The sequence below is a fragment of the Anoplophora glabripennis genome, unplaced genomic scaffold, assembly GCF_000390285.2.
Source record: "Anoplophora glabripennis isolate ALB-LARVAE unplaced genomic scaffold, Agla_2.0 scaffold1985, whole genome shotgun sequence".
Taxonomy (NCBI): Eukaryota; Metazoa; Arthropoda; class Insecta; order Coleoptera; family Cerambycidae; genus Anoplophora; species Anoplophora glabripennis.
In genome coordinates this window covers 1,153-23,051 of record NW_019418066.1, presented here as the reverse complement: position 1 = coordinate 23,051, position 21,899 = coordinate 1,153, and the positions used below count along the sequence as shown (strand labels likewise).

The window sequence follows — 21,899 nt, the reverse complement described above, 5'->3', positions numbered from 1 at the left end:
GGTAGTCTGGGTGGGTGGTAACAGGACACCACCGCAACGTCTCCATGCCGTAGCGATCTCACTGCTATCGCCACGGCCTCTGTGTTTTGAGTGCTCTTAACTGTTCTAGCCATGGAATGATGGTGCAAGGTCTATTTTTATTTGTTTTGAGCATAGATGCATGGAATACTTAATAATTCTATATTTTCTATGGTTTTGTGTGTTAAGACCACATACTTCTATATATAGATAGATAGAAGTATGTGGTTAAGACTGTTAAGTTAAGGTGCTGGAATGTTTATATAAATTATGTTAAAAAATTAAGGAATGCAGATTTTGATGGTGGTCTAGATTTTTTTTAAACTTAAAATGAGCTTCCTGAAAATAACTCGTCTGGGAATAATAGGAACTAGATATTATTCTAGTACATTGAAGAATGTTCCGTCAGTTTTGGCTCTGAAAGTTCAATCAAATTATGACCATAAAAGAAGTTATAAAAATTTTGGACACAAACCAGAGAAAGAACCATTGGTGTCAAAATTATGGTATTCATTTCTTCTGGTAATGTTTATCCTTCCTTCAATAAACTATAAATGGTAAACATTTTGCTATGTCTTAAGCTTTCACTTTTATAAGATTTATATCATTGTAGGGTAAAGCAGTTAATTTCGGTAAAAGCTGAAAGTGAAACTATAAAAGAAGGTATCGATTTAGAAAGTGAGGTAGGGGAAAGCAGCGAAGATGAAGTTAAAAAGAAGAAACATCGCCGAGAAAAAATTGGTTTCCGAGACAGAAAAGTAAGCCTCTAACTATCCTTAAACATAATAACTACCTTTTTTAAATAGTTTGGTCAAAGAAAATACATTCTTTGTGTAATAGTTATACAATTTAATTAATTAAATGTAATTTAAATACTTTATTTATTTGGCAATTTTCAATTACTTATTATATTTGGTCCCCCCCCAATACTTTTCGTGACATATAGGCTATATATTTTAAATTGGACCACAACTGATGTCTCCGATGTGGTGAGAGATGTAGAACAGTTTAATACAAACATTTAAATGATTTCCCAAATTATTTAAATATCTAAGGGTGGGTCAAAAAAAATCGACTATTTTTTTTTACTTTATACCCTGAAAAATAGGTTGCTAGACACCTCTAGAAAATTCTCTCCAAATATGAACAGATATGTTTAAACTATTTTTCTAGTTTTTTTTTAGTCGTAAGCATGTTTGGTTACATCGAAAAAAAATTAGTGCATTATTTCTGACTGAGAGTCAATCTTGGAAAAATAACGTTTTTGTTAGAAATTTATTATGAAAGGTATTAATCTTAAAGAAAAAAAAATGTTCAATTTGTTATTAAAAAGTTTTTTATTTAATTATCAAGCGAGTTATAAAATTTCAAATATTTTGGTTTTGTGCTGATTTTTTTTTTAACTTTTTTGTAATTTTAACCATTGAGTATGATAGCGAAGAATTTTTTTGACTGTATTAGGAGCTTCACTAGAAACTCAAATTTGTATAAATTTCCCTAAAACTCATAAACTAAATTGAAATTTTTCGAATTATTATTAATCAAAAACTGTTAAAATTGGCGTGCATTGAAGTTTGACGATGAATATCTTTTAAACGCTTTATTTAACTGACTAATCATAAGAGACCATTTTTGTAGAGCAGTTAATTTCCTACAAAACTATGAATTGCGCATTTCATAATGATTTTTTGTTAACGAGTTATAAAATTCATAAGCAAAACAGAAATTTGTCATAAAAATAATCAAACTTCAACCTTTAATATCTTTTAAACGGTGAGGTTTACGAAAAAATTGTAAGAGACCTTTTTTGTAGAGCGTTCAGTTTCCTACAAGTATATGAGGAGAGATATTTTTAACTAACAGTTGATAGAGATATTATTTTTTTTTCTAATACTGAGGAAAAAATGGAAAACTGTAAAGCGGAGGACCTTCCTATTAAAATTAAGAGCTCATATTTGGATAGAATTTTCTAGAGGTGTCTAGCAACCTATTTTTCAGAGTATAAAGTAAAAAAAAATTGTTGATTTTTTTTTACCCACCTTAATCTATCTACAATATACAATGGCTGATGTCATATCTAACAATTTTGTACTGTGCATTTACATACAGTTACATTATAATTGTAATGAATGAAATGAAAATTCAATGTCTGCTATCAATATTTGTAATTGGAAATCTATGTGTGAAAACGGCCATTTTATTAGACAATACAAGAAATAATGTAACATATTTTTTGCCCCATTGATATTAATAAATAGTTATCTATTGTATTTTATTTTGCTAATAGATAATTGAGTACGAAAACCGAATGAGAGCTTTTTCCACACCAGATAAAATATTTCGCTATTTTGCTACTGTAAAACTTACTCATGTTGATTTAACGGAAGTATATATGACTCCTGATGATTTTCTCAGAGCTATAACACCAGGGATGAAACAGCCTGACGGTAAATAATTGCTGCATTTTGTAATAACATTGCTTGGTGTTGGAAGCCACTAACTGACATTCTGGATGTGGAATATAGCTTCTACAATATAATTTACTAATAAAAATACACAATTTTAAAATTGGTAAATATGGGCTTAAAACGAGTTGAATGAATGAATTAAGGAAAAAATGATGATAAACATCCTTTTTTTTATTAAGCATCTGGTATATGCTTTGAAATTAAAAAAGTGCTTTTACTTCTGATTGTTTGTCAACACATATTTGGCAGATATATAATTACGGGAAATAATTTGAAAACTAGTGAATAATGGTAAATTATCTAAAAGTTACAGAATATTTTCATAACATTTTAATCAAAGCTATGTCAAAGTTTTAAGCCCATCTTTGTAATATAGTGTAAATATTACTTAAAAGGATATGTAAATCGAAAAACTACATAATACTTTTAAAACCTTTAGATATCAATCAGATATTGCTTAATAATTAACTATTTTCATGCATGCCGCCAGATAATCGAATATGAAAACCGTATTAGACACTACTCAACTCCAGATAAAGTTTTTCGTTATTTTGCAACTCTACAAGTACAAGGAGCTACAGCTGACCAACATGAAATTTATATGACACCAGATGACTTTTTAAGATCCATGACTCCTGGTCTGAAACAACCCGATGGTTAGTTTATAGTTGAATATAGGTAGTAAAAACAGATAGATATAATTTTATCAAAATTATAATTTACAGAGTTGGCATGTGGGAACAGACCACTTATTTATTTTTGTGAATTGATTTTAATTATTCAGAAAAAATAACATTGAACAAATATGAATTTGACAGGAAAAATAAAATTATAATTAGCATTATTTAGAGTTAGTAAAGAAATTAGTGGTAGTCTACTCTCAATGTCATCTTGTACATACAGGGTGATTCATTAACAATGGGAAAGTCGAAAGCCGAAGATACTACACGTGAAATGGTGACCATTGGCGCAAACATGCCTTATCCGAAAGTTGATAGTTTCGGAAATGTAGGGTGTTGAAAGTTAAAGTTTTAAATCGTTTTTTTGCGATTATTCTGAAAATATGTAGGTTAGGAACTTGAAAATTTTTGAAACTATATTTTTTTCGGCGACGAATAAGATGCGTGTTGTAATTTCAGCATTGCTNGTTTTTTTGCGATTATTCTGAAAATATGTAGGTTAGGAACTTGAAAATTTGTGAAACTATATTTTTTTCGGCGACGAATAAGATGCGTGTTGTAATTTCAGCATTGCTCATAGAGGGTGCCACTTTCGACCAATTTTACCGAAAATTTAATTAATAACTTTTTACCCTGTATATTTAACGTGAAACTTGATTCAAAACCTGAAAGAGCTATCATTTTTCCATTAATTATGTACTCTTGTTTCATTTCGGTATCTCGCTCCGTTTTCGAGAAAAATCGATTTTACGAACACTATGTTTTGATAATATGAGAAATTAAAGGCGAAACAAACCAAGTGCTTCTTCGTGTTATTACAACAATTAACAATAAAACAAATGAAATTCGTAATAATGATTTAAAGTCAGTGTTTGAAGAATCCTCCGTTGACACTGATACACTTTACAAGTTTTCTGAGATCTTCGAGTTTGAAACAACATATTGGGATTGCGTCTGACTTGGCAGCGATTTGTATTCTTTGCCATAACTCTTCACACGAGCCAATAGATTCTTTATAAACTATATCTATCATTTGAGACCAAATAGAAAAATCAAGAGGATTGAAGTCCGGACTTCTGGATGGCCAAGCAAAAATGCTTACATAGCCAATCCAGCGGCCAAGAAAAATGCAGTGGAGCTCCGTCGTGCATGAACCACATGTCTCTTCATAAATAAAATCAGAAATAAAATGTAATAACACGCAGAAGCACTTGGTTTGTTTCGTTTTTAATTTCTTGTATTATCAAAACATAGTGTTCGTTAAATCGATTTTTCTCAAAAACGGATCGAGATTGGTCGTAAGTGGCGCCCTCTATGGAGCAATGCTGAAATTACAATATGCATCTTATTCGTCGCCTAAAAAAATATAGTTTCACAAATTTCACAAGTTCCTAACCTACATATTTTCAGAATAATTGCAAAAAAACGATTTCAAATTTTAACTTTCAACACCCTGTATTTCCTAAACTATCAACTTTCGGATAAGGCATGTTTGCGCCAATGGTCACCATTTCACGTGTAGTATCTTCAGCTTTCGATTTTCCCATTGTTGATGAATCACCCTGTATATGATATAGTTAATAGTTATATAATATATATATATTATATAATTTATAATTCTATTAGTAATGCATGTTTAAAAATTGTAGGATATGATTAAATCGATGGTACCAAATTATAAATATACCTTAAGCTTGTTCTACTTTAAATTTTTCACCCAATAAATTGTACAAGAAATTGTCACAGCATGCCATTTTATATATGGCAATAAATTGATTAAATTACTGACCATTGAGATTATAATCTATAATTACAGATAAGTCAAAGTACGGGCTGACGCTTGCCTACAAATTTTGACGTTTGTAGGCCTTCAGAGCTAACTAATTAACTTCACTAGCGAGTTATTTACAATTATGTAATACAATTCATTCATAGTTAAACATGCTTTTTAAAACGAGTTAGATAATATTTAATTAATATTATTAAGAACTTCTTAATTTAAATATAAATCTGTGATATAAATAAATGAAGGTGCTAAAACGTCAAAATTGTAAAAGGTAGTCAAAATTTTTTAATGTAGTTAATACTGGTACTAGGTACTATAAATTAGAACTGGTTCTATCGTTTTCTGTTTCCTTTCTGTGTATTCAAACTAAATTTTCAACAATTTGTATATATTAGACTTGCCAATATAAAATTGCCAATTTTCTGATCAATTTGTTGACTGAAAAATTAATAAATATAAAACAGGCAATAGTTATATGCATATCCTATTATGAAAGTTTTTCATTTGTAATGTAGATTTGTTTTTTCTCAGTTTTTACAAATTGAAGAAAAAAGTAACTGTTTTATATACAGACGTTATTTTTTATCTTAAATCCTGGGAGGGAGAGGTAATAACCTTCATTTAAAATTAAGATTACTTGAAAAATAAGGATTTATATTTGTTCATCCAAAGTAATTATATATTTTAATCATTAAATTAACAGGTACTAGGGAAATTAAGAAAAAAATTGAGTTTTTGAAAATTTTATTTTGCCAATCGTTCTTGTTTAAAAAATAAGTTGACTTAATTAAAAAATGATAAAAATGGAATAAATTGCATTATACAGGGTAGGAAAGTACCGATGGTCTATCTGAAGTTACGTGAGAGCGATAAAGTAAGCCATAGAAATCCATGCGATAGAGAAGGATGGCTATAATGAAGGCGTCTTTTAGTCACCGCCCGTTTCGCCCTTCCACAAATAAGATCCATTTCTTATTTGTAGAAGGGCGAAATGGGCGTTGACTATTAGACGCCTTCATTATAGCCATCCTTGTCTATCACATGGATTTCTATGGCTTACTTTATCGCTCTCACGTAACTCTATCGCATGGATTTCTATGGCTTACTTTATCGCTCTCACGTAACTTTTGATAGACCATCGGTACTTTCCTACACTGTATAAAATTCAACTGTTTTCAAGCATTAATATCACTTATTTGATAAATTTTATAAAATAATTATGTTTCTTTATTTTATTTTTTAAATTACTGTTTTGTATTACTTCTTTTTCTAAATAAATTGATTTATGATATAAACTTAATAAGAAATCAAAATAAATTGTTAAAAAATTAAGCTTTGCATTACGAATTTCTATTTAGATGCACATTTTAACTTTTGCTCCGAAAGGAAAAAAAAAGTGTATCTAAACCAATATTTGGCAACATTAGGCAAAATACTTCTATAGAGATTTCTATACATATTAAGGAGGATTATTGGGTACATCTTAAGTCAAATGAGAGTTTCTGTAGATTCACTAGTGACTAAAGTAGTAAGCCTTTACATTTGACAACGTTTCACTTCGCTGGCGCGCTCGGCTTGGCTTCGCTCGCTCGCGTTCGATCACTCTGTTTGGATGCCTAAGCTTGAAATATACATTATAATGTCACACCAGCGCATTTCAAATAATACGCTACGTCGAGAATCGCGGCGTTGCCGCTATCACGCATGTGGAGGTTAAGTTAGTCAACGACAGCAGTTTGAAAGAGAATTATTATAAATTACTAGCTTTTACCCGCGGCTTCGCTCGCAAAGTGATAGAAAATCTTTCGTAAAAAATATATTTTTTTTTTTAATAAAAAGTATCCTATGTTACTTCTAATACCTCCAAGAATATGTGTATAAAGTTTCATGATGATCGGTTAAGTATTAAGTAGGGATATTATTATATTATTAAATATTATCATTATTAGTAGGCTTCGCTCGCGGGTAAATAAATATAGAAAATCTTCTGTAAAAAATATTTTTTTTAATAGGAAGTACCCTATGTTACTTCTAATACCTCCAAGAATATGTGTACAAAGTTTCATGATGATCGGTTAAGTAGTTTTCGCATGAAAGCGTAACAAACAAACTTACATTCACATTTATAATATTAGTAGGGATATATTACTATTATTATTATTATTAGTAGGCTTCGCTCGCGGGTAAATAAATATAGAAAATCTTTTGTAAAAATTTTTTTTAATAAAAAGTATCCCATGTTACTTCTAACACCTCCAAGAATATGTGTACAAAGTTTCATGATGATCAGTTAAGTAGTTTTCGCGTGAAAGCGTAACAAACAAACTTACATTCACATGTATAATATTAGTAGGGATGTATCTAACAAGTACCTAAATAATCGATTTCTATGAGCTGTCATACGGTTCCTTAGATATCGGTTTCCTATTTATACAGGTTGTTGTGGAAACTGTTCGTCAGTTGTTGCACATTCTAAGTGGAAAGACCAAAAAAAAAATCTGCATTTTCATAAGACTTTGTACTACATTATGAAAAATTATTTTATTAATATCTTGTCACTTAGGTATCCAAAGTAGACATAATTTTTTTTGAGGACTTTCTTCATATTAATAAGCTTATATTAATTATTTTATGAATATTTGTTTGTCAATACATATCAGATAAACCTCCTTAAGTTGAAAATGTTAATAAAAAACATGTAAATAAAATAAAAATTATTAGTAAAGGGCTGAAAGTTAGTACGTATTGGTAAATCAAATTCATTTGAGTTTTGAGGGTAGCATGCACAGTGAGAAAGTATTAATGGGGACTATACCTTTATGAAGGGTTACCTAGTGCCTGTATTAACGTCTACATCAAGTTTTGACTTGAATGTTAGGGTTTAAGTAAAACTTGTACAATTATGACTATCTAAAAAATAATTGTTTTCTCCGATATTTTTTGAGAAATAACAGTATTTTTTGTTTTTTCAAAAATTTTACAGATATAAAAAATTATATGATTGCTTATTTTTTAAGTAAGAATGATTAGCCAAGTCGAATTTATAAAATCAATTTTTCTTTTCCCGTATGATCTGTACTGGATTGTTGATATTAGTTTGTAGTATAAAATACTTTTCTCTTTAATCGCGACCATTTTTTTTTTATTTAATGCTTTCCCTGTCAGTAGCGCTACTTTTTATAACTGCACATTTCCACATCTTTTAACTGCTATAGCTTTTTAATTAGCTCAGTTACACTAACAATATACATACAGTGTGTTCTGTTTACAGAGTAACTACCTCCGTAACTATTATTTATTGATTGATTTTAACAAACTTTTTTTTAAACAGATTTAGTGCAAGTATATCAGGAATGTCCCATCCACTTTATAATTCAAAATTATGGCAAACTGTGACACGTTGGTACAAAATTGAAGTAGGTACCATTAGGGGCTTTTTATAGAAATCATTTTTACACACCCTTACCCAAGGCAACTTAAAACATAAATGTACCAATTGTAGTTTAGTCAAAAAAAAATGTTTTTTAGATTGCTTAAACTTTAGAAAAATTGCAATTATGTCAGACTTTTAAAGCCTGCTCCCATTCTCTAGTAATCTGTTAATTATGTTAAACACAGTGTACTGCAATACAAATATATGTTGAATAAGTTCTTGCTATTTTTTCGTGAAAATTTACTTTATAAAAAAAAAAGTAAAAAACAAGTCACTGAAAGTATTGTCCATTGCTAGTCACTACTTTTTCCTATCTCTCTGGCAGCATTTTAATTCCATGTTAGAAAACGACAGATCTTTTGAGGCTATTCAAGAGTCGACCCATTTCTTGGCATCTTCATAAGAATGGAAGTGCTGTTCAACCAGGCCATGTACCATCGATTGGAACAAGTGAAAGGGCAATGTCTAATGAATATGGCCAGTAGGATAGAACTTCCCTTTTAAGCGTGTTCAAGCTGGTTTTCACTGATTTTGTAAACAATGCCTCCAATTCTTCATTTTCAAACTGTTTCGGTGCGCCAGAGAGTTCTTTTATCTTCATCATCAAAATCATTATTTTTTAAGTGTCTACACTAATCTCTGCATGTTGTTTGTGATAGTGCATGGAATTTTGTGTGCTTCAGCTGCAGATTTCTTTTGAAAAAAGGGATGCAGTAAAATTTTATGCAAATACTCTTTTTTTGTCATGAAATTCAACATGTTTAACATAAAAAAAGTAGTTTACACTTCGGGAAATAACATTCACTAAATTTCAAGTTTGCTTATAGTACTTCTTTATAGCCGTGTCACCATCATAAACTACACGCATGCAGTTAGGTAAATCCATCTATTGGAAAACAGCAAGAATTTATTCAACGTCCCCATACTACAAACGGTGGTATATTTATGCTTCAAAACTTTTCTTTACAGATACATTTTCATGAGATATTTCTATTAAAAAAAGTTCATTGAAATCGATCAATAAATATCTGGCTAATCCTTAAGCTAAACACACCTTGTATGTGTTGTACATGTAAAATATTATTTACTTCTACTTTAGACTAGATTTCCAATTTGTGTAATATAATTACCAAGTTTGTACAAAATAATTACCATTTTAAAAATGCATTTTGAACATCTGGTAGTGCTGGAAAAAAGCAATGCATTTATGGATACAATAATATTTTCACTATAGATTGATAGTAATTTATTTAACTGAAAATAAAGTAGTAGTGACACTGCATGACAAACTGATATTAACTGATGTAAAAAAAATGGTAAATGTTAGTTTTTAATATAAATAATATAAACATGTAAATAAATACATCTGTACTTTTTAGGTCTAGGATTAGATCAGTACAAAAGATACGACCCTAAGGTAAGAAAATTTTTAATAATAAATAATTTTAAAATCTCATAATTATGTTATAAATATTCAGTTGTATTTTCTTATTTTTGGATCTTGTACATTACTTATATCTACTATGTCAATAAATCTTGAGTACTTTTATTTATTTCAGCACGGTTTCCAGGTAATTAAACTCTATCTACAATGCCTCTTTTGCATGCAACATTTTTTGACGCATGACTTTAATATATACGAGTAAATAATTGGCTTTTGAATTTGACTATTTTTCTGCCTGAACTGAAAACTTTTGAAATTTAACAGTAGTTGATGTGCGCAAATTCTAGTACAATCTAAAAGCAGTATGTTTTCCAAGTCCATGTCATAACTTTCCTTGAATCGTTTCGTACTAAAAAATCTTAATGAATCAATAGTTTTAAGTTAGTTTTCAAGATGCAGAAAATTTAAAATATATATCACGTTTATTCAAATATCTGTGTTTAACTTAGGTTGAAGAAAGTTGCGCTAATGATGTCATAATTAAAGAAAAAAATTCTTTGAATTTATAATTCGGTTGTTGAGAAATTGGGAGACTATCAGTAAGATTCCCAAAAGTTTGACAACACAGCATTTTGGAAATCGGATAGGTCCTAATGTTATTTGTAAGAATAAAAAAATCACACTGATGAATAGGGCTGTCAGAACTGAGCCGTGGGACATAGGTGTATGCATTATTTATTAAAAAGCAACAATTTAAATTGTTTGCACCATCAGAAACACCATCGAATAGGATTAATTGTACAATATCCGCATACTATATACTACTACTATACTATACTAACGTGATGTGCATTTTGAGGCACGCAGTTGACTAGCGGCTCTCTCTGACAGCCTTACTGATGATTGAATTTATATCTCTAAAAAGAACGTACAATTTTTTTTTTATTGTAATTTTAAATATGTACAGTGTAATCATAAAAGTCCAAAAAAATAATTGACAAATTTTTAATTTTTTTGGCATTTGCTATACCAATTGACTTATTTGAATTTTTGTTAATTATAAAATAAAAATAAAATTTTCAGTTAAATTAAAGTAAGTATATGGCTTTTTTTTACTGATTATTAACATATTATTTTGCAAAATTAATATATTAGGTGATGTTCGTGAAAAGGAACATAAAGTTTTGTTTTAATTACAATTTTAAGTATGTACGGAGTGTAATCAGCAAAAGTCCAAAAAAATAATTGACAAATTTTTAATTTTTTTTGGCATCTGCCGCTTTATTTCTAGATAATTAACAATTTCTATACAAATGACTTTTTTGGACTGTTGACTGTTGGATTTAAAATGTTTGTAGTTACTTTTTTTACCCAATAGTTTTAGACATATTTTAAACTTATCCAGCTCTGTGATATGTGTCAAATTTAAACAAAAATAGTTTGAATCATTTTTTTATTTTCTAAGAAATGACAGTAGGGATTAAATACATTATCCAATTTCCAGAATATTTAATGGTGTGTGGATGATGTATTTGTAAACCAATTTAGTCAATTTTTTGCTTTTAATTAATTGTAAGGTAAGTACATTATTAGCTCAACTTTTTTTTAAAATTTAGTCCCTGAATCTTGAATATCAGTGGTTCTGTTAGGCTTTTTGGTTTAAGATGATCCAAGGAACAACTTCTTGGAACTTTGAAAACATCCTGTATAAAAGGTTTGCGGCAGAATACACAGCTGGAATTAAATTTGTTATATGTATACTTGTATCTATAGAATTTACTTTAATAGAATATTTTATACAGGGTGTCAAAAAAATGGTGTAACAAATTTCAAGCAATAGTAGTTGTCAAAATAACGGAAAAAGTGTTTGTGACTGTATCCTCTAAAATGCAAGCTATAACCCCCTGAAAAATAGAATATTGAAAATATAAATGTTATCACAAATTCAATGGTAATGAAATAAAATTAATACCCGAATCAGAAAGCAGTTTAGGCATTGTTCGGGTGTAGTTTTCCATCATAACTTGTTTATTTTCTACTTATTCAAAAAATTAACTGAAAATTTAAAAAATTGGACGGTTTTTAATTAAAAAAGTATATGGACATAAGTAATGCATTCTGATAATATAATTAATGCAATATTTTGGCAGTATAAAAGATCATTTTCATTTTACGTAATATTGACCAGATTTGAAATATTGCTTTTAAAATACATTTTGCTAACAGCTGTAGCAAAATAAAATTTAATTTTTCAGTTGATTCTCTAAGTATTTGTAGCTCTTTTGTAACACATTTTAGGGTATATGAGGTGTGACAGAAAATAACCGGACCGATGCTACAAAACATTTTTTTTATCACCAATTATATTGGAAAATTTATCACCTTCAATGTACTCTCCTTGCTGATCTCTACAACGCTCCATATGAATTTTCCACGGTAAAAACAGTGCTGGAAGTTCGCTTTTGTCAGCTTGTGGACTGGAGAACCACCATAACTTTTGCTTTCACCGCTTCCACACTGTCAAAACTTGTCCCCTTAGGCTCTGATTTAACCTTAGGAAATAAAAAAAGTCATAGGGAGCCAGGTTGGACGAGTATGGTGGATGTTCCAACATGCTGATGCCGTATTTTGTGAAGATCGCCTTCACAGACAAGGTGGAATGGGCTGGCTCTTCCACAAATCGGGTCTTTGTCTCCTCACTCATTCACGAAGGGTTGTCAAAACCTCGACATAATAATGTTGGTTGACTGTCTGACCTTCAGGGATCCAGTGAATGTAGACAATTCCACGCTTGTCAAAAAAGACAATCGTCACGGCTTTAAATTTTGATGTGTTCATTTTCGCTTTTTTTTGAAGTGGTGAACGTTGTTTAAAAGGTCGGCTCAAATGTTTGTTCTCGAATTCTTCTGCTGTGGAGTGAGAAGTTTGGGCACCAGTTCTGAGCAAACTTTGTGCATGTTGAATGCATGCAAAGTCTGACAAGACACTTTCTTTGTTCATTCCCGAAATTTCAGTTTTTGATGTTGAGGGTCATCCAGGGCACAGATCGTCTTCAATTCACGTCTCTCCTTAAATCTTTTACACCACTCAAATACTTGTGTGCGTGATAAACATTAACTTCCATACATATCCTTTAACATGGTATGAGCTTCTGTGGCAGTTTTGCCGAGTTTCACAAGAAACTTGAGGTTAACTTGTTGCTCCATTTGAACACTTTGCATTTTTCCAACGAGACGCTAGCGCAATGATTGAACGGATAATTGCTACAGCGAGACTGAGCAACATGCAACCACCTTGACCATTAAGCTCAGGGTGGGGGAACCTTCAAGCACAGGCATGTTTAAACCTCCCACGACGCTCACTGTTTGCTGGTAGCAGCACCAGTCTGGTTATTTTATTGCCACACCTCCTATGTTCATTTGAAATTTTTCATATATTTTGATGAATTCTACTAGGCCTCGAAGTTTATTAGACATTTTTTGACACACTATACCATTAGATTAATCAACTAAATTTTCTGATTGCAAATCTGAAAATGTAATAATACAGGGTGATTCAGAACTTATCCAAAAAAAATTGGAAATAGATGCGGCATGAGAAATGGAGTCAATATCGTAAAATAGTTTCCGAGAAAAAAATTATTGAAGTTATAGTACATTCAACGACTACATAGCTGGACAACTGTAGTCTCTAGCGTCATTCGCAATGCGCGTGGAGAGCCACGTGGCTTCAGCGACTAATACTGAAATCGGATTTTGCAATCGTCGTTGCAATAGTATTTACCTGTTATCTGTTCAATAGTTTTTTTAGTAGTTAGTGTCAAAAATGGGTAGTTAGGCCGGTCGCAAACACGGCCACTTGTGCTCGCCACTAGTGGCTGTTAGACCCATCGCAAACACAGCCACTTGTTACGACTTCTGCCATAACGTGTGGCTGGGTCGAGCCACTGCCAACGCTGTTTGCGCTGAATCTATTTAAACTACATACAAAATACAGTCTGCAGCGTGTGGCAGCCACTAGTGGCGACCACAAGTGGCCGTGTTTGCGACCGGCACAGCCACTAGTGGCGACCACAAGTGTCAAAAATGGTTTGCGTGTATAGTAACTCGGAGTTCATGGATATCGTTTTAATTTATGGTGAAGCATTTGTGATATGGTGAAGCAAAACAACATTTGTGTTAGTTTGTAGAAAATGAGTAAGACGGACCCAAATGTGTTTACACGTTGGTGGATAAAATTTTGAACAATTGTAATAGTCCTGTAGCCAGAGGGGTCCCAATTGCCTCCTTCATTTAGATGGAGTTACCCAAGTGTTTTTTATGTATTTTCTTATTATTTGACCCATTTTAAGAAGAAAATGTGTCTTGCAATTTTTTTGTTAAACGCATAGTTTTCGAGATAAACGCCGTTAAAAACTCAAAAAATGCGATTTTTGCGATTTTCAATTGTTAATAACTTTTGATTGAATAGGTATTTTGTAATTCTGCTGACGGCGTTTGAAAATTCATGTTAAATACTACAAATTATGAGTAATTGCAGTGTGAACATTTGTATTTTCCACTGTTATTTGAAGCTATAAACAAATAGCAATTGAGCATTCAGAAGGGTGCGCCGCCATATATGTAAGAGAGCGGTTGCCTTCTTATAGGTGTTTAATACACGATCTTCACGCGTACTCTTCATTTCTAGACTAATGAAACGATGAAAACTGAATGAAACATTAACAATTTAAGGAAAATTTGCAATATTACAATAATTAAAATTATTATACAAGTTTAAAAAACAATAATTATAAAAACACCTAAATTATACGACATTACGCTTTTAATATAAGTAAGTATAAACTTTTTTATTATCGTTTATAAAGCAAAGTAGGCACAAAGACGAGAGCTTTGAAATCAAACCCTGTGGAATATTTACGAAATTTTGCTAAGGGTAAATATGACTTTTTGGCAAAATAACTGTAATACTTTTCTTTCTTCATTTTGAAATTATTTTGCAGATTGTTCCGACATAAGTATAAAAGATAGCGTGAAAAAAGCTGAAGAGTTCTTAGTTAACATTATAAGAAATGTTGATTGTAGTTGTAAATCATTTAATGAATTAAGGGTTTGGATTTATAAACACAAAAATTCTATAATAGAAAATTTGCCACCGACTTCTGATTCGATTAGACTTCACATCTTACGGGCTTTTTACGTTGTTCATATTCAAACGAATGTTTTAAATTCACATATGAACGAATTAGACCCAACTTCATATGGATTTTTTATTAAAGACGATCTACTGTTGCCAGAGAGGGTAAACATCTTAATACCACCTCCCGAAGAATTACCAGCTGCCTGCAATTGTGCAATGTGCAGCACAAAAGCATGTAATTGCAATCGACTTCAAATATCTTGCTGCACTTTCTGTGCATGTATGAAAAAAAATACTTGTAAGAATAAAAATATTTGAAACTTTTACAGTTTAGAAAATCGTACATAAAATTATATTTGTATAATAATTTTAATTATTGTAATATTGCAAATTTTCATTAAATTGTTAATGTTTCGTTCAGTTTTCATCGTTTCTTTGGTCTAGAAATGAAGAGTACGCGTCAAGATCGTGTATTAAACGCCTGTAAGAAGGCAACCGCTCTCTTACATACATGGCGGCGCACCCTTCTGAACGCTCAATCGCTATTTGTTTATAGCTTCAAATAACAGTGGAAAAAACAAATTTTCACACTGCAATTACTCATAATTTGTAGTATTTAACGTGAACTTTCAAACGCCGTCAGCAGAATTACAAAATACCTATTCAATCAAAAGTTATTAACAATTGAAAATCGCAAAAATCGCATTTTTCGAGTTTTTAACGGCGTTTATCTCGAAAACTATGCGTTTAACAAAAAAATTGCAAGAGACATTTTCTTCTTAAAATTGGTCAAATAACAAGAAAGTACTTTTTATTTTGCCAAAAACTAAGTGTTCAGTATTTTGCAATTTTTTTGTTAATAAAAAACTTATCGACATCCGGGCAAACTTCTACCCAAAAAATTCGTGTTCTGCAGCTCAAAATACATAAAAAACACTTGGGTAACTCCATCTAAATGAAGGAGGCAATTGGGACCCCCCTGGCTACAGGACTATAACATGGGGTATGTCAAATGATTTTATTATTTAAAAACACAAATTAATTGTATTAATTAATAAAAGCAAAAGCAGTCAAATTTGCCGATATAAAATAGGTGCGATAAAATTCTATTTACATATTTCTTTCCTTACGAAAGTTTTTGTCCGTTTTTATCACACCGCCATACCGGTCGCATTGTGTCAGGTCAGGTTTTACAGTGGACCAGTTTCCAGTGCCGTACAGAAGTGTATTTTTAAATCATTTTCGAACTGCCCTTTTTGATTTTTTTACAAAATTGTATTTGTAAGGGTCCCCTGTACATCCAGAATTTTTTTTTGGATAAGTTCTGAATCACCCTGTATAATTCAAAGTTTATTGTTATTGATCTTAAAATGATAATTCCAATTTCGTAATATTTTTTTATTCTGTGTATTTTGTTAAAGACCAGCAATTTACACTGCTCAATACGGATATCTGGTGCATTTACAATGTGCTAAAAATATATATATTTTTTGCTGATTCATCTCACCGAATAAAGTGATTTGAGCAGTGTTAATATATTGGCAGTGCTTTTATTTTTAGAAGCTGCATTTTTCTGTGATATAAATTGTGTTCAGCATATAAATTTTTTTTATAAAAGTTATATTTTTTGTCTGAAGTATTTGTAACTGTATATATATATATTTTTTATATATTATATATATTTGTTATATTTTTAATTATATAAAATTTTGAAAATATTTCTGTTTTTTGGCTTATAGACAGTACAACAGAAACTTGAATTAACACTAGATGAGGATAGTATTTTCTTCAAATTGGGAAGATCTGGACTTATTACATTTTCTGATTATATATTCCTCTTAACTGTTTTATCCAGTGAGTATATGTAAAAATACAGATTGTAAAATATAATGCAGCCTTGAAATTTACCGTTTTCAAAGTATGAAAAAAATACAAGGAATTCCATTTAAAAATATGTAACTTACATCAAGATCACATTCAGTAAATTTTCCTAATAATGAATTTTTGAAGCCCCCAGTAAAAATACACTTATAAGAAACTTTTCCTAAAGCCAATAATAAATAAGTTGCCACAATCAATTTGAGTGGGAAATCCTTACTAAACTAGTTCATTTTGGACAACATATAAATTCATTATCGAAAAAAAATTATAAAGTAAAAATAAAATTATCAGGTAATTTAAAGTATATGTTTTTTTACTGATTATTAGCATATTATTTTGCAAAATTAATATATTTGATGATGGCCCTGAAAAAAATTTCCTACAAAATTTGGACAAAAATATAAGTAAATAAAAAGTCAACGAGATTAATTTTTATCATTCACTATTTTGCAGCTTCACGTAGACATTTTGAGATTGCTTTTCGAATGTTTGATTTGAATGGAGATGGAGATGTAGACTGTGAAGAATTTGAAAAAGTCGCAACTTTAATCAGACAACAGACAAGTATTGGGTCTAGGCACAGAGATCATGCTAATACAGGAAATACTTTTAAGGTATATGAATAAATTAATTACATATGATAATTATATTGTGCAACCTTTAAGTCTAACTTTTAAATGATCTGTATAACTTTTTAAGTATTTGAAAATGTTTAATGTAATTTATCATGGTATTTACAGGGTGTGAATTCGGCTCTGACAACATATTTCTTTGGGCCCAGTTTAAAACAAAAACTTACTATAGAGAAATTTTTGGATTTTCAAGAGAAATTGCAAAGAGAAATTTTAAGCTTGGAATTTCACAGAAAAAATCCCGATGAAAATGGAAATATATCTGAAGCTGATTTTACAGAACTTCTATTAGCTTATGCTGGATATCCCCAAAAGAAAAAAGCTAGAATGCTTAAAAGAGTAAAGAAAACGTAAGCAGTGGGAAAATACTGTATTCCATTAAAATGTGCTTTCCATAAAATCGTATTTGTCGTGTTTCAGAGATTTTTCAATAAATTTTTATTTACAAATTTAATAAGGATGACTAATTTTGGTCAGGACACTTCATATATTTTACGAACTATTAATTGTATATATTACGTACAGTTTAGAGAAATACAAGCATAGTTTACAATCAGTTATTGTACCTAACCGCAGTACGATTAAAACTGACACTATATATTTTTACTTTTTTGTAACTGTGGTGTGAATATAATATTGTGTCTAAGTGCATGTGGTGAAATCGGGATTGTGACTGAGGATATCAAGGCATACAGGGAGGTCCAGATTTTAATAGACAAACTTCGGGAAAGTACTGAACAACAAAAATTAACATCACTTTGCTTTTTGAACATAGGCGTAGAAAGCCACCGTTTATGAGATACAGGGCGTTGAAATTAACAAAAATAAAACAATTTTTTTAAATATCTGGAAAACGGCTTTATCAAATTTATCCAAATTTGGTACACATTTTTTATCAAATATTTCCCCTAGTTTTGTGTGCACATAGTTCAAATTCAAAGACCATTGTCGGAGAAACAAGGATGTCGTTTTCTTATCTAAACTAAAACTTCTACGCCACTGAATTAATTGGTAATTTGAATACATTTTATAAAGGTCTGAAACATTCCGGATGAAAAAACATTCTTTTATTTTTATCGAAAAGTGAATGGTTTACGAGTTATGAGACATATTCAAGTAAACAAAGCAAAAGTAAACAAGTTGAAATTAACAAAAATAAAATAATTTTTTACCGCATCAAAATATGTCTCATCATAATATGTCTCATAACTCGTAAACCATTCACTTTTCTTCATTAATTCAGTGGCATAAAAGTTTTACTTTGAATAAGGAAACGATATCATTGTTTCTCCGCCATTGGTTTTTGAATTTGGACTGTGTGGATACAGAACTAGGAGAAATATTTGAAGAAAAGTTTGTACCAAATTTGGATAAATTTGTGAAGCGATTTTTCATATATTAAAAAAATTGTTTTACTTTTGTTAATTTCAACGCTCTGTATCTCACAAAAGGTGGCTTTCTGCGCCTATGTTCATAGAGCAATGTGATGTTAATTTTTGTTGTTTAGTGCTTTCTCAAAGTTTCTTTGTTAAAAATCTGGACTACCCAAATTCGTTTTATTTTTCCCTACCTCAACGCTTTATTTACTTGGATAATGTCTCATAACTCATAAATCATTCACTTTTCGACAAAAATAAAAGAATGTTTTTTCATCCGGAATATTTCAGACCGTTATAAAATGTATTCATATTACCAATTAATTCAGTGGTGTAGAAGTTTTACTCTAAATAAGGAAACAACGTCCTTGTTTTCCGCCACTGGTTTTTAAATTTGGACTGTGTGCATACAGAACTAGGAGAAATATTTGAAAAAAAATGTGTACCAAATTTGGATAAATTTTATGAAGCGGTTTTCCAGATATTTAAAAAAATTGTTTATTTTTGATAATTTCAACGCCCTGTTTCTCATAAAGGGTGGCTTTCTGTGCCTATGTTCATAGAGCAAAGTGATGTCAATTTTTGTTGTTTAGTACTTTCCCGAAGTTTGTCTATTAAAATCTGGACCACCATGTATATTGTAATAGAAACGCAACAACTTTCTCTTGTTTTCCTAATAGTTACCACACTTCCAGAACTCGCACAGTCTAAATATCTTTATATTATTACAACAAAATAGAGAAAAAAAACGGAAATATTTATCATTAATAAGTGTATACATGCAGTTATTTCAATTATTGGCTAATAAAAAAGTCATATAAATGGTCTCAAAGCTTTACTTTAACCAACTTTGTATATCTTACAGCTTCTGAAATCAATATAGTAAGTATCGAATTTGTAACAGCCTCTATGACAATAATATTTTCATTCTAAAAATGTAGTAGTAATATAATATTACTTAATATTGTTTCTAATATCTATTTACATATATCTAATTAAATGTCTCCATTATTTTTGTTTAAATTGGTAACAAAATAAGTAAAGCAATATGATGATTGAAGTTTCAAAGAACACAGATATCGGGTAAGTGCATTAGCCGAAAAGGAAGAGTAGCCTTGAGTTACAATACAGTAGAATTTTTTATTAAATTGAACAACGGTTTAATAATGTGGGCTGATCAGTTGCTTAATAGAAGTTGCTCATTTTTGTGCCCTCTTTTCAAGGAACGCACTTATTTCAGAAACACCCTGTATGTTATTTTTCGAACAACCCAGGTATAACTTATTTTACAAATCAGCTCCAAATATCTTATGGACTGTACAAGTGCTAATGATAAGTTTTGCCAAATTTTAATGGCATATTCTACCGATGAAAATAATCAAGTTTTGCCCTATAAAATTTTTTGATAGGACGCTTCCTTACGGAGATACAGGGTGTTAAAAGTTTCAAATATATATATTATATTTTATTTTAAGTTCACTGGCATAAAAGATTGAGGGATAAAATTTGGGGGATGACATTTTTTAGTAGGGACTATTTTTTCATGGATTATTGGGAGAGTAGGGGACCTTTTTTGAGGAAGAATCGTACGCCATTGGTTTTTTAAATAATTTTAAATTTCTTTAAAATGTACAATCAATTTGTGGCTATAAAGTATTCTTGTAAAGTATTCATAAAATTTACTGGTCTTTAGATAATTGGGAAATCAAATAAGAAGATACTTAAGTACCTATGTTGCTATTTCCATTTTCTATTGATTGCTAAATGTGTAACAATAAATTCAATACCTAATATTTTTGAGAGATTTCATAACTACAACGCCAAGACAAACGGAACATGAGCGAGATATCCTGGGGTAACTTGTGATATTTGGATACAGCTATTACACAGTACAGAACTAAGCTGGCTTATAAGCACACAATGTCCATATTCACACCACTTTTATAATTAAAATTGAAAGGTGAACTGAAAACTGATCATTCATTAAACAATCTATGTTTTTTCCAAAAACTTTTACCATTTATCTTTTAATTTTTATTTTAGTTTCAGAGACCATGGACAAGGAATATCTAGACAAGACTATTTAAATTTCTTTCATTTTCTAAATAATATTAATGATGTTGACACAGCATTGACTTTCTATCACATTGCTGGTGCCTCAATTGATCAACAAACCCTAAAACATGTAGCAAAAACAGTTGCTCATGTCGATCTCAGTGATCACGTTATACATGTAGTTTTCACAATTTTTGATGAGAATCGTAAGTATCATTATTGAAATATATTACATATTTACATTATATTAAATAAAAAATATAGTATTTATGGTATTTAAACTACATGTACTATTGGCTAAATGCTTTAATCACCAAGAATAATAATTCATAATTTTACAAATATGTATATCAATTTCATTTTTTATTTTTATTTATTTATTTTCTTTTCAGAGGACGGTCAGCTGAGTAACAAAGAATTTATAGCTGTGATGAAAAATCGTTTACTGAGAGGTTTAGAAAAACCTAAGGATACAGGATTTGTCAAATTTGTGCAATCTATCCTTAAATGTGCTAAAGAAACTAAACCAGCATTGCTAGATATTTAATTTATTTGTTGGTTGCTGTGTTATTGAAATTATGTAGCTAATATTTAATGTATTTATTTGAAAAGGATTGTTTAATTTTAATTTTGAAGTGTGATTAGATTTAGAACAGGTACATTTTTTTTAAATATAAAAATTTTAACAATTTACTTTTTTAAATATGTTTTCCAAATTATAAAATATAGTACACAGGGTGGACCTAAATTATGTCCCAATATTTTGAGGATGGAATCTACAGGATCATTTACATAACATTATTCTTCTCATTGCTCTATCTCTTCAATCATATTCACATGCTTATTGTTTTGTGATGTTACGCCAGCCTCTTAATTTTATTTTAAATCATAAGCTTGAATCGCAATATTGCATTTAAAAAAAATTACAACTTATTCTTTTGTTTATTATTGAATTTACATTTTGAATACCTTACCTACTATTAGAATATTGATGATCACTGGTTCTTATATAAAAGATATATGTCGGCTAAACAATAGTGTGAACAT

At 30.2% G+C, this 21,899-nt stretch overlaps 1 protein-coding gene across 4 annotated transcripts; it reads left to right on the top strand.

Moving 5' to 3' along the window:
• The first annotated feature begins 239 nt into the window (after positions 1–239).
• On the top strand, positions 240–21,560 carry LOC108916433 (calcium uptake protein 1 homolog, mitochondrial). Of its 4 annotated transcripts, none has more exons than XM_018722684.2 (10): positions 240–575; positions 632–776; positions 2,977–3,142; positions 9,765–9,802; positions 9,945–9,956; positions 16,648–16,762; positions 17,243–17,403; positions 17,530–17,771; positions 20,841–21,058; positions 21,245–21,560. In XM_018722684.2, exons 1-10 carry the CDS (start codon positions 349–351, stop codon positions 21,397–21,399), a joined length of 1,479 nt encoding a protein of 492 aa, XP_018578200.1. In that variant the 5' UTR covers positions 240–348; the 3' UTR covers positions 21,400–21,560. The 4 variants fall into 4 exon arrangements, with proteins under 4 accessions (XP_018578200.1, XP_018578201.1, XP_018578203.1 ...); XM_018722685.2 differs by lacking the exon at positions 2,977–3,142 and adding an exon at positions 2,306–2,465; XM_018722687.2 differs by lacking the exons at positions 2,977–3,142; positions 9,945–9,956 and adding an exon at positions 2,306–2,465 and having other exon boundaries at positions 21,245–21,559.
• The last annotated feature ends 339 nt before the right edge of the window (positions 21,561–21,899 follow it).

What these genes read in the sequence shown, in the direction of transcription:
- LOC108916433 (XM_018722684.2), top strand. Translation starts at nt 349, where the DNA reads ATGAGCTTCCTGAAAATAACTCGTCTGGGAATAATAGGAACTAGATAT. An exon ending in TGGTCTGAAACAACCCGATG is followed by an intron (nt 3,143 to 9,764) that starts GTTAGTTTATAG and finishes TGTACTTTTTAG; the next exon opens with GTCTAGGATTAGATCAGTAC. An exon ending in CACAATTTTTGATGAGAATC is followed by an intron (nt 21,059 to 21,244) that starts GTAAGTATCATT and finishes TTTTCTTTTCAG; the next exon opens with AGGACGGTCAGCTGAGTAAC.